At 47.2% G+C, this 20571-nt stretch overlaps 1 protein-coding gene across 1 annotated transcript in view; it reads left to right on the plus strand.

Annotated features, from left to right (window-relative positions):
• LOC144169534 (sodium-coupled monocarboxylate transporter 2-like) overlaps nucleotides 1–20571 on the plus strand; it is an 81184-nt gene that overhangs the window by 6467 nt on the left and 54146 nt on the right. The window contains exons 2-6 of the mRNA XM_077698747.1: nucleotides 7323–7737; nucleotides 9496–9561; nucleotides 11345–11396; nucleotides 18008–18075; nucleotides 19742–19905. Of these exons, the coding sequence (XP_077554873.1) occupies nucleotides 7336–7737; nucleotides 9496–9561; nucleotides 11345–11396; nucleotides 18008–18075; nucleotides 19742–19905 (752 nt within the window). The 5' untranslated portion in view covers nucleotides 7323–7335. The remainder of the gene's footprint in view (nucleotides 1–7322; nucleotides 7738–9495; nucleotides 9562–11344; nucleotides 11397–18007; nucleotides 18076–19741; nucleotides 19906–20571) is intronic.

Here is a 20571-nt window from a genome sequence, read left to right on the forward strand (position 1 = left end):
TGAACTCTGCTCAACGAATCGCTATGCTGGTTCACACCGGGGTGCTATTCTAGAAGGCCCGACATTGAGCGGAACTCGGGAGACACGGTCTCTAGCGACGCCCACGTAACGTAATGACAATATTTCGAGGCTGAGTTCAAGCGTTTTAACAATGCGATTCATGCAATTGTCTGATTATTGAAGTGACGTAACCGGTCCAAGGCAGCGCTCCTCCAGAGGCGCGGGTAGGCCGTGGCGCATTTTCAAGTGCTTTCTTTCGCTCCGCTGCTGCACTGGTGGCTACTGGGGCAAGCAAATCCAACTACTTTACCTTATCGCGCTTTTTATTTTATTAATCACTATTTCACTACAAAGTTATTTTATTTTTAATTACGGCATTCGTATGAGCTTTTCGTTTGAAATTTTTCGTCCCGAGAAGCAGTTTCTGCCCATTTCTGCCGTTGGTGGCAGGCAGAGCAATCACGTGACTGAGGCCGACTGGAAAAACAGAAACAAGAAAGCGGGTAATAGAAACGCGCCCTATTCAAAATAATTGCTGCTTGGTTTTACTTTATCGAACACCGTCTTCTTTTCGTTACGAAATTCCTTTGGGGCACTTAATTCCGCTTACCCGGCCGCTTTGAAGGCGAAAGCTTGGCGCTACTCATTAACAACTTTTTTTTTACTGATACGTTGTACTTGCGGCTTTTTCCTAGGTTTCATTTGTCTTTTGGCAAGGAAGAGGGAGTTACGCGGCAGGGGCGGTAGACAGCTATGGTAATTCGGCAGCAAGTCGAGCAATAGCATAGTGACAAAAGTGGGATCGCCAACCAAGCGTTCATTTTAAGAATTAACGTTTCCGCTTCCTTGCTGAATCCTTTATCGCTGAGTGACTGTGGACAAGGCTTCCCCGTATGAACGCCGAAACGTCTCTCTTTTTTTTTTTAATTAACGTTTGGTTGGCGATCCCACGTTTTTAACTATGAATCCGCTATACCGACAAGACGGGGTTTCGTCAAGCCTTAGATTTCAAGGCAAACAAATACGCGGCCAAGTTTTTATTGAGTGAGACAACGGAGCGTGGGTTTCTCACAACCGGTGCTCACGACGGCGGGTTTTTCGCCTCATTGGTACACAATGCTTTCGCATTAACACCTCGTCCCCTCCTGCTGCATATTTGCTGCCCGCTGCCCGCTGCTCGCTGCCCGCTGCCACGGATTTGACATTGAAATTCAGAATATCCCTCCAAGCGCCATATCCACAACCCGTTTTACTCATTCTATTAGTCGGCGGCAATCCGAGATTTATCAGTCCGCAAAATCAATGTTACAGTGAAGCCTGTTAAACAAGTACTGACACGAAATTTTCGTGTTACGTTTTTTTCGCTGCTATGGGTGCCTCCCAGCCCACTAATCATAGAATGGCACATTATACGGTTTATCACAGCGTAAACAATCATTTACAGCGTCGTTTATTCGTGTCAGTTCCGGTTTCGACAAAACGAACGTCGAGCGGCCGCAATGACAGGAGGGCATCCGTGATGTCACCATTCTTGTTGCACCGCTTCCGGCACTGCCGGTCTGGACGCGCGCGCCCACTACAGTGGCTAGAATGCCCACGCCTGGATGCCCAGACCGGCCGAGGTCTTCGCCATCCCCACGCGCCCGGGCAGCATGACGTCAGTCCCAAAACCATGACGTGATGCCCACGGCGTAGCAGCGCGCGCCAACCGCAGCCAGCGTGTGAGCGACGTCAAGGGAGCCCCAACGTCCGCATTTGGGGGCAAGGAGAAGACGATGTCACGCTGGCCCGCTCCAGGCTTTCTCATGCGGGCAAAGATTAAAATTCATTTAAAATATGTTATACTGAACGGTTACTGCTGATATTTGCTGCGAGATATTTCCTGATGAAAAGGAAGCACTTTACATAGTTCTCTCAGCTTGAAGTTTCGTGTGACAACTCCTTTAACGTTGATCTTCCTAACAGGGAACATCGTGAACAAAAAAGAAAGAAATTGAAAGTCGTTTCAATGAAGTCAATGCGAGTGGTCGTGCTCGAGCGGAGGGTTTGCCGTTTGTTTTGCTTTACTAAAGCGCAGCTTGCTGTGTCTCACTGATGGCGTATGTCACGTCGAAAACGCACTGCAGAAAAACCAACTTTCTCTGACGAAGGTGATGAGCGTTGGTGACGTGTGAACGGGAAGAACGTATCCTGCCACCAATATGAAGCCTGGGTTCTTCGCATTAAGAAGACAACGTCTATACGATTGCGCCTTTTCCAGCACAGTCGAAGCAGTTTGGACTTGGAGAGGTGTGCATGGGCGTGCAAAATAAGACAGAAAAGTAACTCACCCGTCCGTCTAACGACGGCGATGGTTGAACGCGAAACTTTCTTCGTGCAAAAAATCAAATGGCGAATGGTCAGTGTCAAAGCCGCTGTGATCAAAAGACCAAAGTGACCTGCGAATCAAAGTCAAAGCTCAGCGAATCGAAATGAAACCATCTACGAGTCCGAGTACACCATCAGACGACAACCAAGGAATCCGTCACGAGAAAGCTGCGCGTTCAAGCATCGTCGTCGTTAGACGGAGGGGTGCATGATTTTTCGTTATCCTTTTTGATAATGTTTCTAACACGAAAGTATGTTATGCATTGATACACCACGATTTCACTGACATCATATCCGTCACGGAAATGACGCCAGTACAAAGAAGCAAGCGGCCTGTAAAGAGTGCACCCCTGCCCACAGCGTCTTCTTGCGGGGAAGCAACCTTTAGGACCAAATAGTACGTTATACTTGCGGTTGTTTGTTTTCTGGTTTTATATTTTAACACCGAAGTGTTTTTATGCCCGATACACTAATATTTCGCTGACATCATATCCGTCACGGAAATGACGCCAGTACACCTTTGCCGAAGCGACCCGGCAGCAGGACGTCGCTCGCCAAGCACACCCACAAGACTGTCGCCGACATGCAAATCATGGTCATTTCGCTACACATTTCCCTGTACATTTCATTTTGTGCTGCACATTTCCCTGCACATTTCATTTTTGTGTTTGACCGATTCCTATGACAGAGGAATCAACCACAGTTTTTGTTAGGCTACCTAGTTTCTCCTCTGAGTGAATATCAAAAGGGGTGCTCTTCCCTTCTCTAATGCCATGACCAGAACCTTGTTCTCCTCCCACATGACCGTGTGCTGGCCCAGGGACATCGCCATGGTTGCCGGGCTGGGCACGTCGAGGCAGTCTTCGGTCATTACGACCGCGTCGTCACAAATGGTCGCGACTCCCTCGCACGTGGACATGGTAGCCGATGGGTCACAGTTAATGTTAAAGTACAAAGAGCTGCCTTTCAAGTATTCCAGTCAGTGAAAGAGAAGGCCCTAGATACCGGCCAAAGAGATAAACGTGTTGGCTTATCGTTCTTCTCTTGCTGTTTATTTTCACAGACTTATCATCTATGCTGTGCGTTGGGGGGGGAGGGGGACGGTAGGGAGCGCCCTTTGCGTCTGATAAGTCTCCGCCGGCCCGTTAATGATGGGACTCTTCATAATGCACTAGCCGCCATTGTGTACTTACGCGGCAGACTGCATGAACGGTATGCGAGGCGATGTCAATCGCTCCGCTTTTGGATCTAGAATCTAGAGGAGGTAGGGGAGCGGGTTTGGGTTGAGGGCTAGCCGTTGGTCACGGAGCCCGCAGAGATTTTGCCCCATTTCAGCACGCCGTTGGACGTGTTAAAACGCATAAACGTGCTCACTCACATCTGAGTCCGGAAATTTGGCCTCGAGAGCCGGTAACATGGCTTCGCTCACCGCCTCGAGATCACGTTCGTGCTATAGTAGTTCACAAACCTAGCAGGTGTGGTCGAACGTGTTTTTTTTATGATACTGTCTCGCAAACTCTCAAATCGTTCCTCATCGTTTGCCGCTACCTTCTCTCTATGTTTTCTAAACAGCCGCGTAAACGTGCAGCTCGCTGCTTGTCGGCTTCCGCTGCTCGTCCTTCTAGCACCTTTCGCTCACAGACAGCTACGAACCAGCCGTCTCCTAATGAAGAGACTTCGGCACGACGGCCCAGATTAGAGATGTCTAAACAATAACGCTTTTAAATGCAGAGCATTTCAGTAACTCACGATGTCACCCGCGTTGACGTCCGTAGTCCGCATCGCTCCCCCTACACTATATAAAAAATAATACTTACCGGCGCCAGGTTTCGATCCCACGACTCTGCGGGCGGAACGCAAGGTACATGGTGCTCTACCCACTGCGCCACAAAGCCGACACAGAAGGGAAGGTTACGAACGCGCCTTATATCCTTGACTCATTTAACCGTCGGCCACAGGTGCGCCCTCTCCCCCGCGTCCTCCTCGCCTTCTCTCCGCTCGCAACACCCTCTCTCGCCGCGTTCGGTTCGGGCGCACAACAGGTGGGGACGTGCGCAACACCCTCTCTCGCCGCGTTGGGTTCGCGCTGAGCAACAGTCGGTTCGCGCGCAAGAACAGGTGGGGGCGCTCGCATCGCGCTCTCTCGCCGCGGTCGGTTCGCGCTTAAACCACATATTTCGTTCGCGCGCGCTCCGGTCGCTAACATCTGTGGCGTGATCGTGATGTCCACATCACGCGTTCGTGTGGTGGCGCGATTTCGGCGCTATAACACTCTCTCGCGAGGGGCATTGGATTGGATTCGATTGGATTGGCTTGGCTTGGCTTGGCTTGGCTTGGATTGGATTGGATTGGTTTGGTTTGGATTTGGATTTGGATTGGATTGGATTAAAGTGGATTGTGTTGGATTGTGTTGCGTCATAGCCGCACCACGTTGCGTCATAGCCGCTCCACGTTGCGTCATAGCCGCGGCAGGGGGTTCACGGCACGTTTCACGTTTAACCATCGACTTCATCGACAATGTCTACGCTAGAAAACAACAATTACAACAACAACAACCAATACGTAATCCATACGACTGGCAGGCGCGCCCCCCGTGGAAATGCTCTGCATTTGATCATGCCCCTCGCGAGGGGGATGTTTACTTTTTTTTTTACTGTGCGTACTCATGTATGTGAACCCGTTTGCTTTTAAATGCGAATGCATTTATTAGTCGGGGGTTGTCTTGCGTCCATCGAGCGGCGTGCGCCTGCATTCCTCCAGCGCGAGCGCACGTGAGCGCGCGACTCGTAGTTCTGCCTTCGTCGTCGTCGTAAATGCGAATGCATTTCTTAGTCGGGGGTTGTCGTGCTCCGTCGGCGTGCGCCCGCAGGTGTTATCTCTCCGCGCTCAATGCCGAACGCATGCGCTTGAAGCGAGCTGTACTAGTTTGCTCGAAGCGACAAGGACGGCGAGTACTGCGGTGTTAGTCTCGTGTCTAACGTGTATGGGAACTTGATATCGCACGCCGTTGCCACGTCTCCCGTTAGAGACACGTCTCCGTACAAGGACTTGTACACCCTTGCCTACACCGGAGACGGAGTCTTTGTGGTGACCGTGTACCTCGCGCCCAACCTCGCTCGAGACGCCGTTGCCGCGCAGCTGGACGCGGCTATGGAGTGTGCGCGTGCGCTCCAAACCCTCTGACCCCATAGTCTTGGTTGGCGACTTCAACGTTGACGTGCGCAAGAAGAGTGGCGAGTGGCTGGTCGAGTACATGCAGACCAGGCACTCTATGCATTGTCTCTCTGCCGGCTTCGACACGTGCCCCACTACCATTCACGAGAGTTGCATTGATCTGGTCTTTACGCGAAACTGTGACGCGCGTATGCTTCTCAAAGACCCTTTGACCGTGCACTTTAGCGATCACAAGGCAGTGATTGTGGCCGTCAGGTACAAGGATAACACAAACAGGTGCTGATGAATAAATGATTACGTTCACACTCTCGTCATTAATTACGCCATTACTCGCAACACACTCATCGGTGCACCCAATGCATTCACATTTCTGCACGATTCCCTTCGGGGAGGTGCGGGGGAATTTTTATTTGTCATGTTTGTTACTTGCACATTTTCTTTTACTTACAGAACCATTATCAATGACTGCAACAAACGAGGACCCTGCTTCGAACATGTTTTCAAGACAACACTTTTTAAACTCAGTTAAAAAAATTAGCTATGGCTTAGCTCGGCTATGCCAGGATATACGTAGCTTGAGCTAAGGTTCGGCTGGTTATTCTTAGCTTTCCTGGTTGCCTAGGATTAGCTTGATTATCATGCTTACTGCTGCTTCAATGACACACACACGGTATACGCATTATGTGACACATTTATATTTATCAAGCGGCTCCGGAGCAGCGTCACCCATCGCCCCAGAGCTAAGCTGGTTCCACAGGCGCACGCCGGTGTTGCTGCGACGCACGAGCCATCGGTTCCACACCGGGCTACACCTCGCATGATCATCAAGTGGACCGGGCTGCCACGTGCGGAACGGAGGTCGACGAAGACGTTGGGCGCGTGGGGTGTGGGAGAGACGCCGGGCAGCGAGCAACGTTCTGTGCGTCGTGTTACGTCCCTGCCCTCGCGCATGCGCAGCACGGCTCTCCAGGAGCCACGCGAAACTGCCTCGGCCAGTATAGCTCACGCTACAAAAATCTTTCAGGTGCAGAGCACTTTAGGGCCGCGCCTTGTCGGCGTACCTCCCTCGCTAGACCCAAGTATATAGAGCCACACGGGGTTCCGTCGTAGCCGCTGTAGTCACGACGTAACCCACAGGCTTCGAAAGCCAAGCGGTTTGTATAAGCGTTCGAAACTTGGGAACGCTGGCGCTTGTCATACATCTCCCCGTTGTTTAGCGCTAAGAAAACTGTAGGTACATTGGAGGCAAAATATACTTAATTAACCGGCAGCACCCGCGTTCATTTAGTTAGGAGCACTTGTTGGGTTGGTTTTCATGATAGTAAGCGAAAAAAAGTGCCAGTGCAACGCCGGCGGGAGGAAAAGCAAGCACAAAAAGAACATAACTCCCGCTGGCGCAGTTTCAGGAAGGTGGCGCGCGAGCAGTGCGAAGGCGGGAAATTGGAATTGCATTGGGTGGTAGCCGTGAGCGGATAACGGCACTACAGCCCGTAATAGCGAATCAGTGCTCTGCACTTCCGAAAGCTTGCACATTGAGTGGAACGGCTTTCTTTTTATTGTTTGGACAGCACGCTCCTGCGGTTTCGCAGTGTCTCGCTGTCGTCCCTCGATCTAACCGAGAGGACGAGGACACCGAAGATAGATCGAGGAAGAAAGCGAAGGAGGAGAGTATGCTCTGCGTGTTATACACTTGTTGCCGGTCCCAATAACCAATAAAAAAATGTGCAACATATGTTTAGGTAAAATTACGCTAGCCGCTTCGTCTTGGTTGCTCTCCGCAGACAGAGTGGTGCCATGTCGTCGAGCAGGCAACCAGCCATCGAGTACGGCGTGTTCGGCGCCTTCACGGCAGCCAGCCTCTTCACGGGTCTCTACTTTGCCCTGAGAAGACGTTCCGGCCTCAAAGACGCCTCATCTCCTGGCGGTGTACCAACCGCCAAGGAAGCAGGAGGCGGCGGCAGAAGCCAGGCTGACGAGGAGTTCCTGGGCGGACGCCGCATCGGGGCCGTACCCCTAGCGCTGTCCGTGCTCGCGTCCATGGTGACCGCCACGGCCCTCGTGGGCTTCACGGCGCACTTCTACGCGTACGGGATGCACATGCTCTGGGCCTCTATCACGGTTTTCGTCCTGCTGCCCTTCATCACGCACGTGGTCATCCCCCTGGTGCGCAGGCTCGGCGTCACTTCTGTGTTCCAGGTGAGGAGGGCGCGCGACCCTGCACAATAGGGCTCTGTGCGCACGTCGGGATTACAAAGGAAGCCGTGGAAGCTGCCACAGCAACTCTGGCTTTTCGGAAATATGGTTAGCTACTACAAAAGAGGCGTCCTAATGCAAGTAGTTCAAAAAATTGACCGCGTATCTGTGTGCTTCACTGCAAATGACGTCGAAAAACGTAAGCATTAAGACGGCTCTTAACGCCTCCTTGTCTTTCCCATTCACGTGCATCCGCTCCTCTCTGCCCTATCTCATTCATTTGCCTTCTGTCTGTCACCCCGTTCCTTTACTACCCCTCATTGCTCGTGACTGACTGAGTGATTCCATTAGAAAAAGAGACGAGGTGCACGGAGGATATTACTGAGCTCGGCATGAAGCTCACACCTTCCCGTACTTTTCTGTTACCCTCTCATCCGATCTTCCCCTTCCGCACTCCCCCGTCCTCTCCGTCTTGAAAGGGAGCGCAGCACCATTTTTTATTGTTGTTTTTTTTTCAAGGGTAACACAGCGAACAAGAGCATTGGAGTGCGCAGCCTTCCCTGTGTGCTGAGCTATTTCATTGCCGGATCTGAAAGCTCCAGGCATGCGATGCTCTCTCAAGGCGTTTAAGCCCGCTCCTCGAACTCGGCTTGGGTCAGTAGCCTCTTCCGGCAGGCATTTTGGCGGAAACCAAGGAAGGAGACGCGGTCGGACGCTAGGCAGCTTCGTGGAACTCTGATATTGGCGGTAGAAGAGCTGCTCTTTAAACAGCGCGTAACGTTACTACACATTCCGAGGGCGTAGTTGGCACATCATTCGTTCACGCTCAACACGCCTAGGCTGAGCGAGCCCGATCTGCTGTAGGGCGGTTTTGCAAAACTATAGCGAGCCTCGGCTATCTCTCTCCTTCGTGGTTTCGCAAGAACGATTAGAAGCACGATGAACTTGTGAAGTCCTGAAGAATAACTGACCATATCCTTGCGCCGAACTGTGCGTTCCGCTTCCGCTTTTCAACGCCCGTGCATCAGCCCGCACGGCGGATCTTATCGATAACGACGAGCTAGACGGCCTAGTAGCGTGTTCCGCAGGCAAAATGGACCTTGTGAGATGCGAAATATAGGTGCACCTTGTTTCTAGCTAGGCTGTGCAACGGAAGTGAAATGTGCAACTCACTAAATATAAAAGGGTCCTCCGTCGCTCCATTTCATGGGCATGCGAAGTAATGGTAGGTGGCAAATTTGAAGGGTACCGAAGACCAGCTCAAACGCTGACCTTTCGGGTCTGGCTACCAGATGACGCCGCATGTATCAGAGTTCTGTGCGCTCCATCGTTATTTCTGTACCATCCCCTGTACCTATGACATCGCGGATTCATTTGTTTTGACGTAAACATTTGTTATGCCCTGGTTGTTGGCATTCCAATGAATAGCTTGAATGTTTCTCTCAAAAGGCTACCAGCATGGCCAAAGGGTCCCGGTGCAGTATCAACTATGCGACCCTCGTCTGATATATCTACTCATGTAACCTTCCTCTTTTACAAAAGTCAATAAACTTCTCCTTCTAAAAAAAGCATATGGGCACCTCGTTGCAAACTTGTCTTTCTTTCCGGGGAGGGAGAGAGATCCTGTATTCGTAAGCGCGACATTGAAACTTTTCACAAAGCATGAGTTTTGCAGCTGACGATCCTGCCATGCCCTTCTTTTACGTTCTGATGTTAGTCAGGCTCAAAAGCAGTCATAGCTTCATTTCTTTTCCTCGCCAGTACATCCGGTTCCGGTTCGGCAACGCGGTTGGCATCTCGGCCTGCGTCGTCTACTTCATCCTCAATGTACGTATGATGTCCTCCTCCTTCTGGGGTAGCATGCACACATCCAGTTGCCCATGAATAAAAATGGGTGGCAAAATATATCCAGCCAAGTGCGCATATTAGTGTAAATGGTGCACGTGTGCAAGGTGCATTAGGCCTTTATGATGCAGCAGAGAATAGGCTGGCTCTACATGCAGAAACGGTTTCTCATAGATCATGTTCATGCAGTCAACGAGGTAATTGCAAATTTGCGGAATTTAATAAGCATCTGTACGTGACATCCATCGACTATGACAAAGAATTTGACTCTGGCCTCCACCGCGTTGTTGGAAGCATTGGGAGGGCATGGAACATAGGAGACCTACCTAGTGCTGTCCAAGGATATGTACAACGGCAGCATGGGTATTGTTCTGTTCTGTAAGAGGGCCAAAATGTTCCCAATCAAAAAGTGTATTAGGCAAGGGGGCACAATATCACCACGAATATTTTCACACTTGTTTATAGGGGTATTTAGGAAGCTTAATTGGCTAAAAAGGGATTATGGCCGAGTCAATAGATAATAAATAAATAATTTGAGATTTGTAGAAGGCGTTGTCTTCTGTCCCACCTGTTCTTACACATAGTGCTTCTAAAATAATGTATACTCGGAGTCCTTAGCAGACAGGTTAAAAATACCCACAAAGAAACCGAAGATAATGTCATACCCTTTTAATGGAGCGGTCGCGGTTGTACCGACATGCCGAGTGGAGCTCTTTCAGGATGGGGTATTGAATACTGGAGTAAATAAATGATATCAACTGACTTCGCCAAATTGTCAATGGTGGTATACATATCATGTGAAGGAGATCGGGCCCCAGAATAATCTCGGCTGGTGACCTTTGGTAAGCACCTCGAACTTTTCGGCGGTAATCTTCCTCTGTAACTAAAAACACTGGTGCATAAAGAATGTGTGCTTCCGGTGCTGACATAGGGGCCGATTCTTGGGGCCCCACTAAGCGTTTTGAAAGGGACCCTGCAACACGTTTTTCAACTTTTTTTAAATCTTAAATGCTTGCAGAACGTAGTCACCCAACACAAATCAAGCGAAAGATATGGTGTTGGGAAGGCCGTGTAATGCACATGAAGGACAACAGTTGTACCATCCGTTTGACTGAATAGTTATCAAGAGATGTCAGACGAAAGTGGGGAAGGCCAAATATTTTACGGTGGAATGAACTAATAACATTTACAGGCAAAGAATGGGCGCTGCAAACTCACGATAGGCACATTTGATCATCTTTGGGAGGGGCCTTTATTCTGCAGTAGACAAAAACGTGATTATTATGATGATGAGTGCAGAAATCAGCTTCGATAAGCTTGCTGCATAACAAGCGAGTAATATATGCCACTTATTTAATACACATATGAATCCGAACAAAACCTGCAGAATGCGGGACAAAGTCTTAGTTATGGTCATGGCCATACGTAGGGCTCACGCCGCACGCCAAAATCTATATGCCGTGCAAGCCCCGGACTGCGTCCCGTGTAGAAAGCCGGTAGTCTGGGACCGATAACTGACGTCGTCAATTCGTAGCATCAATGCTGACGCCTCTTTCCTCTACAAGGTTAACCCCTTTTCCCTCTAACAAGACGACACTGGCCGCCGGACATTTGCCAGGAATAAGCTAAGTGCTGAATCCTGTTAAGGTTTTTGCCACTAGATGGCCATTATTCTGTTAAAGTTGTATTGGGAGGAGTATGTTGTACGTGAGCAATGAATGCATAGCCGGAAGGATCATAAATTTTTTTTCTTTTATTTTCTCAGCAAATTCAAGGCGCCGTCAGCATATTTGCAGCTGCTGTGGCACTATCCACGTGTAAGTACTTATTTCCAGAATTTTAGAACGCAGCGTTGAATGGAATGTTATTATAAGGAGTAGTCATATAGGGACATTTTCGTCATGCGAGTGCCTATTGCGGTGGGTAAGGCTGTGTGTCCATCGCAGTGTGTACGTCGCCGTTTATCATAGCGTATGTGCGGCGAGCACAGATCTGAAAAAGTTCTTGTGACACTTCCGAACTTTGAGGATCGAAATGTAACCCATCTGCTTCTGAAGCAAAACCCATAAACGCTTTGCCACGGGCCTTTTTTTTTTTTTTGCATGGAAAACATTTTCGTGTATTCACAACTTCACGAGAGAGAGAGAGAGAGAAAGAGAACTCTTTAATGTGGGCTTGAGAGGTCAGCTCTGCTAGCGCAAGTACTTGCTACCCCAGATGGGGATTACTACAATGCGTTGAGGTAGATGTGAGAGATTGGGAAGATAACGATTAGAGAGAAAGCGAAAGTTCAATAAAAATGACACGCAATGAAATGCAAGAAGCAAAACTCTAAATAAAGTTGAGTAAAAAAGTTCAAGATGGCCACATGATTACATAGGCAAAAGTAATCAATTGTGCGAAGTATGGGTAACCTATGTTTGAAATTATTTGTTTCAATGTATTAGTAGTGGGAAACAAATCATGTTGATCATGGAATAATGCGTTACGGGCTTGAAGAATTAAATATCGGAAATAATCCCGTTAAGGGCGTACTTGCGGGTCACTGTTTCGCTCAGCGGTACGGCACTTCCACTAGCCATAAATCTCAATAAAAAGTGTGACGTAAGAGATGCACGTGTGCTGCATCAATGAAGTGAGTGAGTGAGTGAAAAACATTTTATTGAGCCGGTGAAGTGGGAGCGGTTCCTTATTCCAGGAAGCCATGTGATGAGCCGGCAGCCTTCGCTCAATGAATAATTTTTGCATTCCAGTCTGTAACCCCTTAATGTAACGCCTTTATGCCAAAGCGATGTACTAACTGAATAAAGAAAAAAGAAAGTGCATACGATTAGGATTATACCTGCGCTACACGAGTATCTGAAAGGACATTTGAGTTGAACGGCCTTCGACATTGCAAATGAAATTCGAAGGGGTTCCTGCGATCTACACCACGACAATTCTCAAAGGCGGTTGAAAGTTTCCGCGTACCCCCGCCATGTTTCGGCGTCACCACTGCTGCCCGGCCACTGCTTTCGTTGTCATAACTTAACAAAAAAATATTTTGGAGTAACGATGGTCAGAGGAACACAATTATTGATGGTAAAATGGATGACGACGCACAAGCGCGCACAAAACAGGCAGTCTTTTTTTTCTTTTTTTCTTTTTTTGCACCGCCGGTGCTGTGAGTACCAATTGCCTTATGATCATAGATCTAGTGATAGAAATCGAAAACAGGTAAGAAATAATGAAGATTGCGCGTTTTAAAAATCCTGTTTTAGCATGCAGAAACTGCGCCAGCGAGTACGAGCGTTCGCGTTTCAAAGGCCTTTGAAAACCTCAAAGGTCCTTGGTGGTGCTCCTTTGACTCAAATGGCACTCCAACCACAATCGTTTGAAAACCGTCGTGTAGCAGCTTAAAGGTGGCATTTGAATCAAATGACATTCGGTTCAAAGGCCTTCGAAACGCCCGTGTAGCAAGGGTATAATCCTGGTAGCAGGCAAAGGCTGAAATATTTAAAACGGCTAGCCTGGGGTATAATATCCCAGAGGAATGTAGCACTGCAGCAATAAATGGTAACGAGTTCAATTGTCTCTCGAACCTAACAACGGCTACAGTGAGCTGACGGTACAAATTCTTCTCGCTTCTGAAGCCACGTGTGTGTGTGTGTGTGTGTGTGCGGGGGGGGGGGGGGGGGGGGAGCAGTGTGGAATTTTAAGAACAACGTTTCCGCACCAGGACACACCTACATCCGCCCTACTCAGCAGCAAACACCGAGTCCAAATCCAGCTAAAGGTGAAACTCAAAAGACTTCTAGTAAGGTTCTTGTGAAGCATATTTCAAAGAGAGAGAGAGGATAGTGTTTGATGATACTGGCGAGGTTAGCCTGGCCAAGGCGCCTAGCTTGCTACACCAGATGTATGAAAAAAAAAAGAAATCGATGAAGTGATGGTGATGATGAATATGATGACGATGATGCGCTGCCGACGAAAGAGCTAATGGCGTTAAAGTGTCGCGGCTGTACGACAAGATAAAAATTGATGAAAAAATTTTCGCTTGGGACTATGTTAATAATCGCAGAATTGAGGTAACATCGTCTACGTCTGCGCAAAAGCCCTCAACGAAAAGGAAGTCTGCGAAATGACAAAACCGCACCAAAAATCTTAGAATAATCTCGCTAAATGCACGCAGCATTGTTAATAAACTACATCTTCTGGAAAGCATATTAATAACTCATGACCCCCATGTTTTAGTTATTACTGAAACCTGGTTACATGATGGCGTTCAAGATTCTGAAATAGTTCCCTCTTCGTACAAACTATTTCGCAAAGACAGAACAACGCGAGGAGGTGGCGTAGCGATTGCCATTAAGAATAATCTAAAGTTTAGTCGTCTAGATGATATCAATGACCATGAAAGTGTATGGGGTACAATCACCTATCATGAAAAATCCATATTCTTGGGGGGTGTATATCGACCGCCAAATGCTCCTCCCGAATATTTAGAAATTATGCATGACTACATTGTTCGACGTACAAATTCACGGTCAAAAATAATTATATGTGGAGATTTTAATCTGCCTGGTATTAACTGGTCTGAACTAGCTCACGATGGCAGAGAGGCAGCCAGTGCAGAATCCCTTTTGCTAACTGCATGCAGCTTTTCATTAAATCAATTGGTCTGCTCCGATACCCGAGTTAATGACGGTAGTTCTTCATTGCTTGATCTTGTGCTGGTAAGCAGTTCGCTTGAAGATTGTGTTATTGGTGTTTAAGACCGTATCTCCGATCATAATATGTTAATTTTGTCGTGTCCTTTTTCGCTTTCTCAAAAACTATAACACCGAACGTTACACTTGTCAGGGATTATACGCGTGCAGATGACAGTGCTATACTTGCCTATTTAGATTCCTGTTTTTATGAATTCGAAAAAATGCAGGATGTAACCACATTATGGTCACGCTTTAAAGAAGTTATAAGCTACTGTGAAAGCCGCTATATTCCATTAAAAAAAACGCGTTCATCGGGAGTACCCTTGGATCACACGTGATATAATACAGACGAAAAGGAAAATCAATAGACGCCGGAAGCGCGGGATGACCGACGAGCTACAAAAACCTATCAGTACCTTAAACGATAAAATTCGCACTGCAAGGCTTCGCATCTTTACCGTGACGCTGCCCTCATTCATGAACTGTGAACCGCAAAAATTCTGGCGCTACTTATCCAAAGATCGCCCTGTCATTTCACAACTTACATGTACAAACAAAATCGTAACTGAGCCTGACGTCATCGCAAATGAATTAAATATGTTTTTCCAATGTCTTCACACGTGTATCTTCTGAAGCAACAATCCCACCGTATTCCGTCAACTACCTAATGCCAGAACTTGTAACTGACGAACATGGTATCTTGTGCCTCCTGTCTAAACTTGATTTAAAGAAGTCACCGGGCCCCGACAATATATCAAATACTTTTCTTAACAGATATGCTGTTTGGATTAGCAAATACTTGTATAAATTGTACACGACATCTTTGGCAACACTGTCAATACCTGACGACTGGCGATGGGCAAAAATTATTCCGATACATAAATCTGGTTCCAGAGTCGAAGCTAGCAACTACCGTCCAGTTTCACTAACCAGCACATGTTGCAAGATTTTGGAGCACATAATCTTTAAAGCTATCATAACACATTTAGAAAGGAATAACTTACTATACAGTCGGCAACATGGTTTTCGATCGGGCCTATCAACCGTAACCCAGCTTGCAGAGATAACTAATGATATTGCTAATGTGATTAATGATAGAGGGCAACTAGATGCAATCTTTATCGATTTTTCAGAAGCGTTTGATGTCGTTCCCCACCATGACCTAATTACAAAAATGCATGCAATAGGTATTATATGTGGAGATTTCATGGGTAGAGTGCTATCTGCGAAACCGCAAGCAATTCGTTGCTTTGAACGATGATGTATCAGGCAATTTAAGTGTTTTCTCTGGCGTCCCCCAAGGATCGGTTTTGGCACCAATTTTGTTCCTTATTTACATTAATGATATTCATTTCAGCATTAACTCACCCATTCAATTACGGCTATTCGCAGATGACTGCGTCGTATATTCAACAATAAATACAACGGAAGGCCAAGTTCAGCTGAATAATTCCTTACAATTAATTCATGCATGGTGTAAAAAGTGGGGAATGGCACTCAACGCCAAAAAAACTGTGAGCATAACTTTTACAAATAAGAAAACTCCGCTAAACTTTGCCTACACTCTTGACAATAATGAAATTGGTAAAAGTAACCACGTGAAATATCTTGGCGTAACGCTTACGTCTAACCTAAGCTGGGAGACGCACATTGAGGCTGTGTGTTCTAAAGCACGAGGAAAATTGGCGTTTTTAAGGAGAAAGCTTCGTAATGCACCTCCTGCAATGAAACTAACTGCCTATAAATCTCTTATAAGACCAGCCCTAGAATATGCAGATATCATTTGGGATCCATATCAAAAATATCTGGTTAAGAAAATAGAACGGATTCAAAACTTGGCAGTTCGGTTCATTTTTTCAGATTATTCTAGGCATACCAGCGTAACAAATCTGCTGAACAAAGCCCAGCTTCCCTCACTCGCACGCCGCAGAATAACTTCCAAAGTAAAATTTTTGTATCTTCTTTATCATGGCAGTTTTAAAATTTCACGAGACGATTACCTCCTTGAACCTTTTAAACATTCCTCACGAACAAACCATAACAAAGTGCTTCGACAACCTATTAGTCACAACAATGCTCATAAATACTCTGTTTTTCCCCCCTCTATTTCTTACTGGAACCGATTACCGGCAAGTGCTGTAAACTGTGGGACCGTGCAATCATTTAATGATCATATTCAGGATTTGGAATTTGTATACAATATAAAACTCATGTAGTATTTGTTTCTGGAAAAGAGAAATCCAGCTGTTAATTATTGTCGTTATTACCTTTGTTTCTTTATCTTAATAATGTCATGACTGTTTTTTATATATTTTTGCCTCTCCGTGTGACCATGATGTATGTAATACTTCAGTGTATTTTGTTGTACCACTCCTGCTTGGACCGCCAAGGTCTGCAGTATTTTCAAATAAATAAATAAATAAATAAATTTATAGAGTCCTGTTCAGAGAGTCTGCTCCAATCCTGCGCTTCGCAGGAAAGTCAATAATAGAGCTTTAGTCACTCGATATGCTCGTTTAGAGTTAGACCAAGAGAGTTAGTCCTCTAGAAAGCGAAGGCCCAAGGACCCTAAAAGGGACGTCCTAGCTGCTCTATACCGCGTACATTCACATAATACGTGGTTCAAGTCCTCGCGCACGCTACAAAGAGTGCCTAAGGGGGATGCGGCATGTTTCATCTTGAAGCGAAAGTAACTTGTGTATGCGACATTTAGCCGCACACGGTGAAGAGCCGCTTCGTCATGCTGGTACAGTCAGTCAGGCATCGTAAAAGCCCGGTGCGGGTCTACGGAGTGAAGCGGGGCTTAATTTTGCGGCGCGACAGCTCACATAGATCGCTGTAAGCTCCAGGCAGCCTTGGATGCAAGATCAGAAGCATCTCGTCTGGAGAACGGCATCGGTATCACTGGCCTGTGCAGATCATGCGCTATCGATGCCGCAGTGTCCGCCTTGGCATTCCCAGTTATACCGCAATGGCAGGAATCCACTTAAGCTCGACATGATGGTGTGCCTTTAGAGCTTGTAAGTGCAATGCATTAATGTCGGAAACCAGTAGACAGGAGAACCATACATTCAATAACGCCACGCTAGTTCCTGCTTCATTTACGACTCCCTTCAAGCGATGTAGAGATTTAGGCCTTGTTGACCCATCAAACCCAAAGACGTGATCTACAAAGTCTACATATAATACTCAAAAAGTCATTTTCCTGATCCCAGAATAGCAATATCATTGGGATACCCGGCGATGTAAAATCAAATAGGAAAGACTAAAGCCTTTTGCTTTCCCCAAAGCAAAAAGGTTATCGTGTAGTGTAGGCTCTTAAAGAGTGACACAAAAATGCTGCGAGCAGTATTGGTAGCTTTGAAATGTTTTATCATGCGCAAATTACAGATTGTGGACCATACCATTTTTTTTACATTAGGGAGGCATTGGCGATCCGCGCTCTGATAAAAATATTGCTTGAGTTTCGCATGTGTTGCTCATGCAATAATTAAATGTCCCGTTTTCATCCCAAATCCCCCTTGACAACAAGTTATAATTACGGGCTTTGTTTTCTCGCGAGAAAACTTGGACGAAGTAGACGACAACCACAAGCTGTGGTTGTACACTGCGGCCCAAGAAACACTAAAACGAGCTGAGAAAGCTTGCTACCACCGAGCCAGCGAATCCCGTTAGAAGCTTTAAATCATGTATTACCCCGTGAAAGCATCTCGTAATTTGTTTACCTCCATTCGCAGCGTTCCATGTGCCCTTGACCTACTCCTCACTGGCCATTGGCGCCTCTGGGACACTTTACACAGCACTGGTAAGTGAAAGAACTGACAAACGCGCCACGGACTGCGTTGCTTACCCCATGACCAGCGTTACCAGTTACGCTTCTCATAAACGAGTCGTTTAGTACATCTGCCCTACATTTCTTTTATTTTGGGGGAACGACTGCCTGGGAAGGAGAAAAGTTAGAAATATTGTTCCCCCATTGTTTGACAGGGCAGTTGTCTTAAGTCGTTTCTTTATCTTTTATCTAAGATATTTCGGCTCAAAGCTCTTGTCAGTTATAGTACGTTATAAACGCATGCAATATACTGCCCGCCGCAGTGATTTAGTGACTATAAGATAGCGCCCTGTGTGCACGAGGTTAAGAGTTAGGTTGCCTGCAGTAATAACAATTTTTCTGGTGCAGAGTAAGTAGGAAACCATGTACGGGCCTCGATATTTGGGTGCATGTAATATCTCACTGATGTAGTGGTAAGTTTTCAAGGTTCCTGTGCTAGGCGTCTGTCCGATTGTAGATAGCACGACTACAAAGATAGCCTCCATTTCGTAAACTCCCACTTCCATTGTAAATATTCGGCGTAGATTAGCAGGGAACACTCTATGCCTGTATACACCATGAATTCCAGTTAATATATATTGGATGAGAGTTGCAGAAATTATCTTCTTTGCACTCTGTCCTTATGTGACCCACAGGGAATAAAATTTTTTTCAACCTGAATTGCCGCGGTGGAGCGCTACTAGAAAAAAGGGCTTCAAAGAGGTCAACGGGGTTCCGTACGTAATCTTGAATGAAATTTTCGAACTGGAGCATTATTACAGTAGATTAAATTCCTGCGCTCGAACACTTGATTTCTCATGTCAGACTGATTATTGTGCGTATTCTGTTCTTATGATTGAGAAATGCGCTTTTCTTATGGAGGCGAAAAGCGAAAACGCCCCTGTGTACAATATTTCGGCGCACGTTAAAGATCCCCAGGTGGTCAAATTAACCCGGAGCCCTCCACTACGGCAAGCCTCATCGCCTGAGGTGCGTCGGCGCGTTAAACCCTACAATCAATCAATCAATGATTGAGCAATGAGGCTGCACTCTAAGAAATCGGGGGAGCATTTGAAGAGTTCCACAGTCATTGTACTCTTGTGAGCGTTGGCGCACGAGCTCCCCTCGAAAGCTGCGAGAAGTTGGATGCAATGTTCCCGCCCCATGAGGAGGAAGAGTACAACTAACCGCGTACTCTTCTGGGGTGGGGCGGAGGGCAGCCCCAGTTCCACTCCTGCACCAGTGAAGGATAAACCTGCGCATCGTCTCTCTCTCTCCAGTACGAAGAGTAAAATTGCAATTTCATTCTCGTTCAGTGCGGGAGTAAGCGTGGAGATGCACTCCTGCCATTCACGCACATGTTACGATGATGCAGATGTGAATGTTTTCCTTCACCGCTAGTCTGTAAGCTGCAATACAGGTGCCTTTCTGACCTTGTTAATTATATAAGTCATCTATTATAATTTTCTTTGCTACCTTCACTGAAATATTATCCCCGAAGCCCTGGCGTTCATCTATATCCCTGTACGTTAAGCAGCGAGATGTCCGTTGTAAGTGATTTTCCCAAACTCCATCTGCTGTTTTTGCCGGTATGCCTTTGCCTTTAGGAAAGGAAAGGGGGGGGGGGGGGGATCACAGCCTGTGATCATCGTATGCGCAGGGCGGGATGCGGGGCGTCGTGTGGACCGACAGCGTGCAAGGCATCCTCATCCTCGTCTGCCCACTCACCATTCTCGGAACGATCGCCTACGACTCGATGCACAGCGCCGCATCGAGCCAGTTGCGCCCCTTCAGCGACATCGACATGAGACCGTATTTGCTCCAGTGGGTATAGCATTTCGTCATTGTGCGCCGGTGGCGCTAAGAGTTGCTGAACCAGATGACACCGACACGAAATGTCCACCGCAATGGCGCGAAATTTTTGAAGCATTTCAAAATGCACCTCAGCATTTGGTACGAGCTGGTGCTTCTAAATGACATCTTAAGTTAGTTTTTGGAGTGTTGGTGCTGATAAGTGAATATGTTGGCCAGTGTTTTTGGCCATCAGTGCTGGCCATCGGCGTTTCTTTTTTTTTTTTTTTGCTCACTGTCATGCCGCATTCGGGTCACTGTGACAGCTTGTGATGCCCAGCCGGGCTGACCTTAACGGGCACTGGACGTCCGCACTGGATGTAAGCGCGCATAGTAATACGCACTACCGCGCACTACGCCGGCGAAGTCAAATAAACCCCTTGACAGCGGCTGTCACTGCGCCGTCCACTGCACCGCCTAAATTGTATATGCTTGAGCACGAGGGTACGGGTTCGGTTCCCGGCCGCGGCGGCCGCTTTTCTGGTGGAGGCGAAAAGAAAAAACGCCTGTGTGTACGAGATTTCGGCGCACGTTAAAGATCCCCAGGTGGTCATAATTAATCCGGAGTCCCCCAATACGGCGCGCCTCATCGCCTGCGTTGCGTCGGCGCGTTAAACCCTACAATCAATCAAGCAAATT

This window comes from Haemaphysalis longicornis, unplaced genomic scaffold (genome assembly GCF_048455015.1).
Source record: "Haemaphysalis longicornis isolate Haplotype H1 unplaced genomic scaffold, Haemaphysalis longicornis Haplotype H1 scaffold_2, whole genome shotgun sequence".
Classification (NCBI taxonomy): Eukaryota; Metazoa; Arthropoda; class Arachnida; order Ixodida; family Ixodidae; genus Haemaphysalis; species Haemaphysalis longicornis.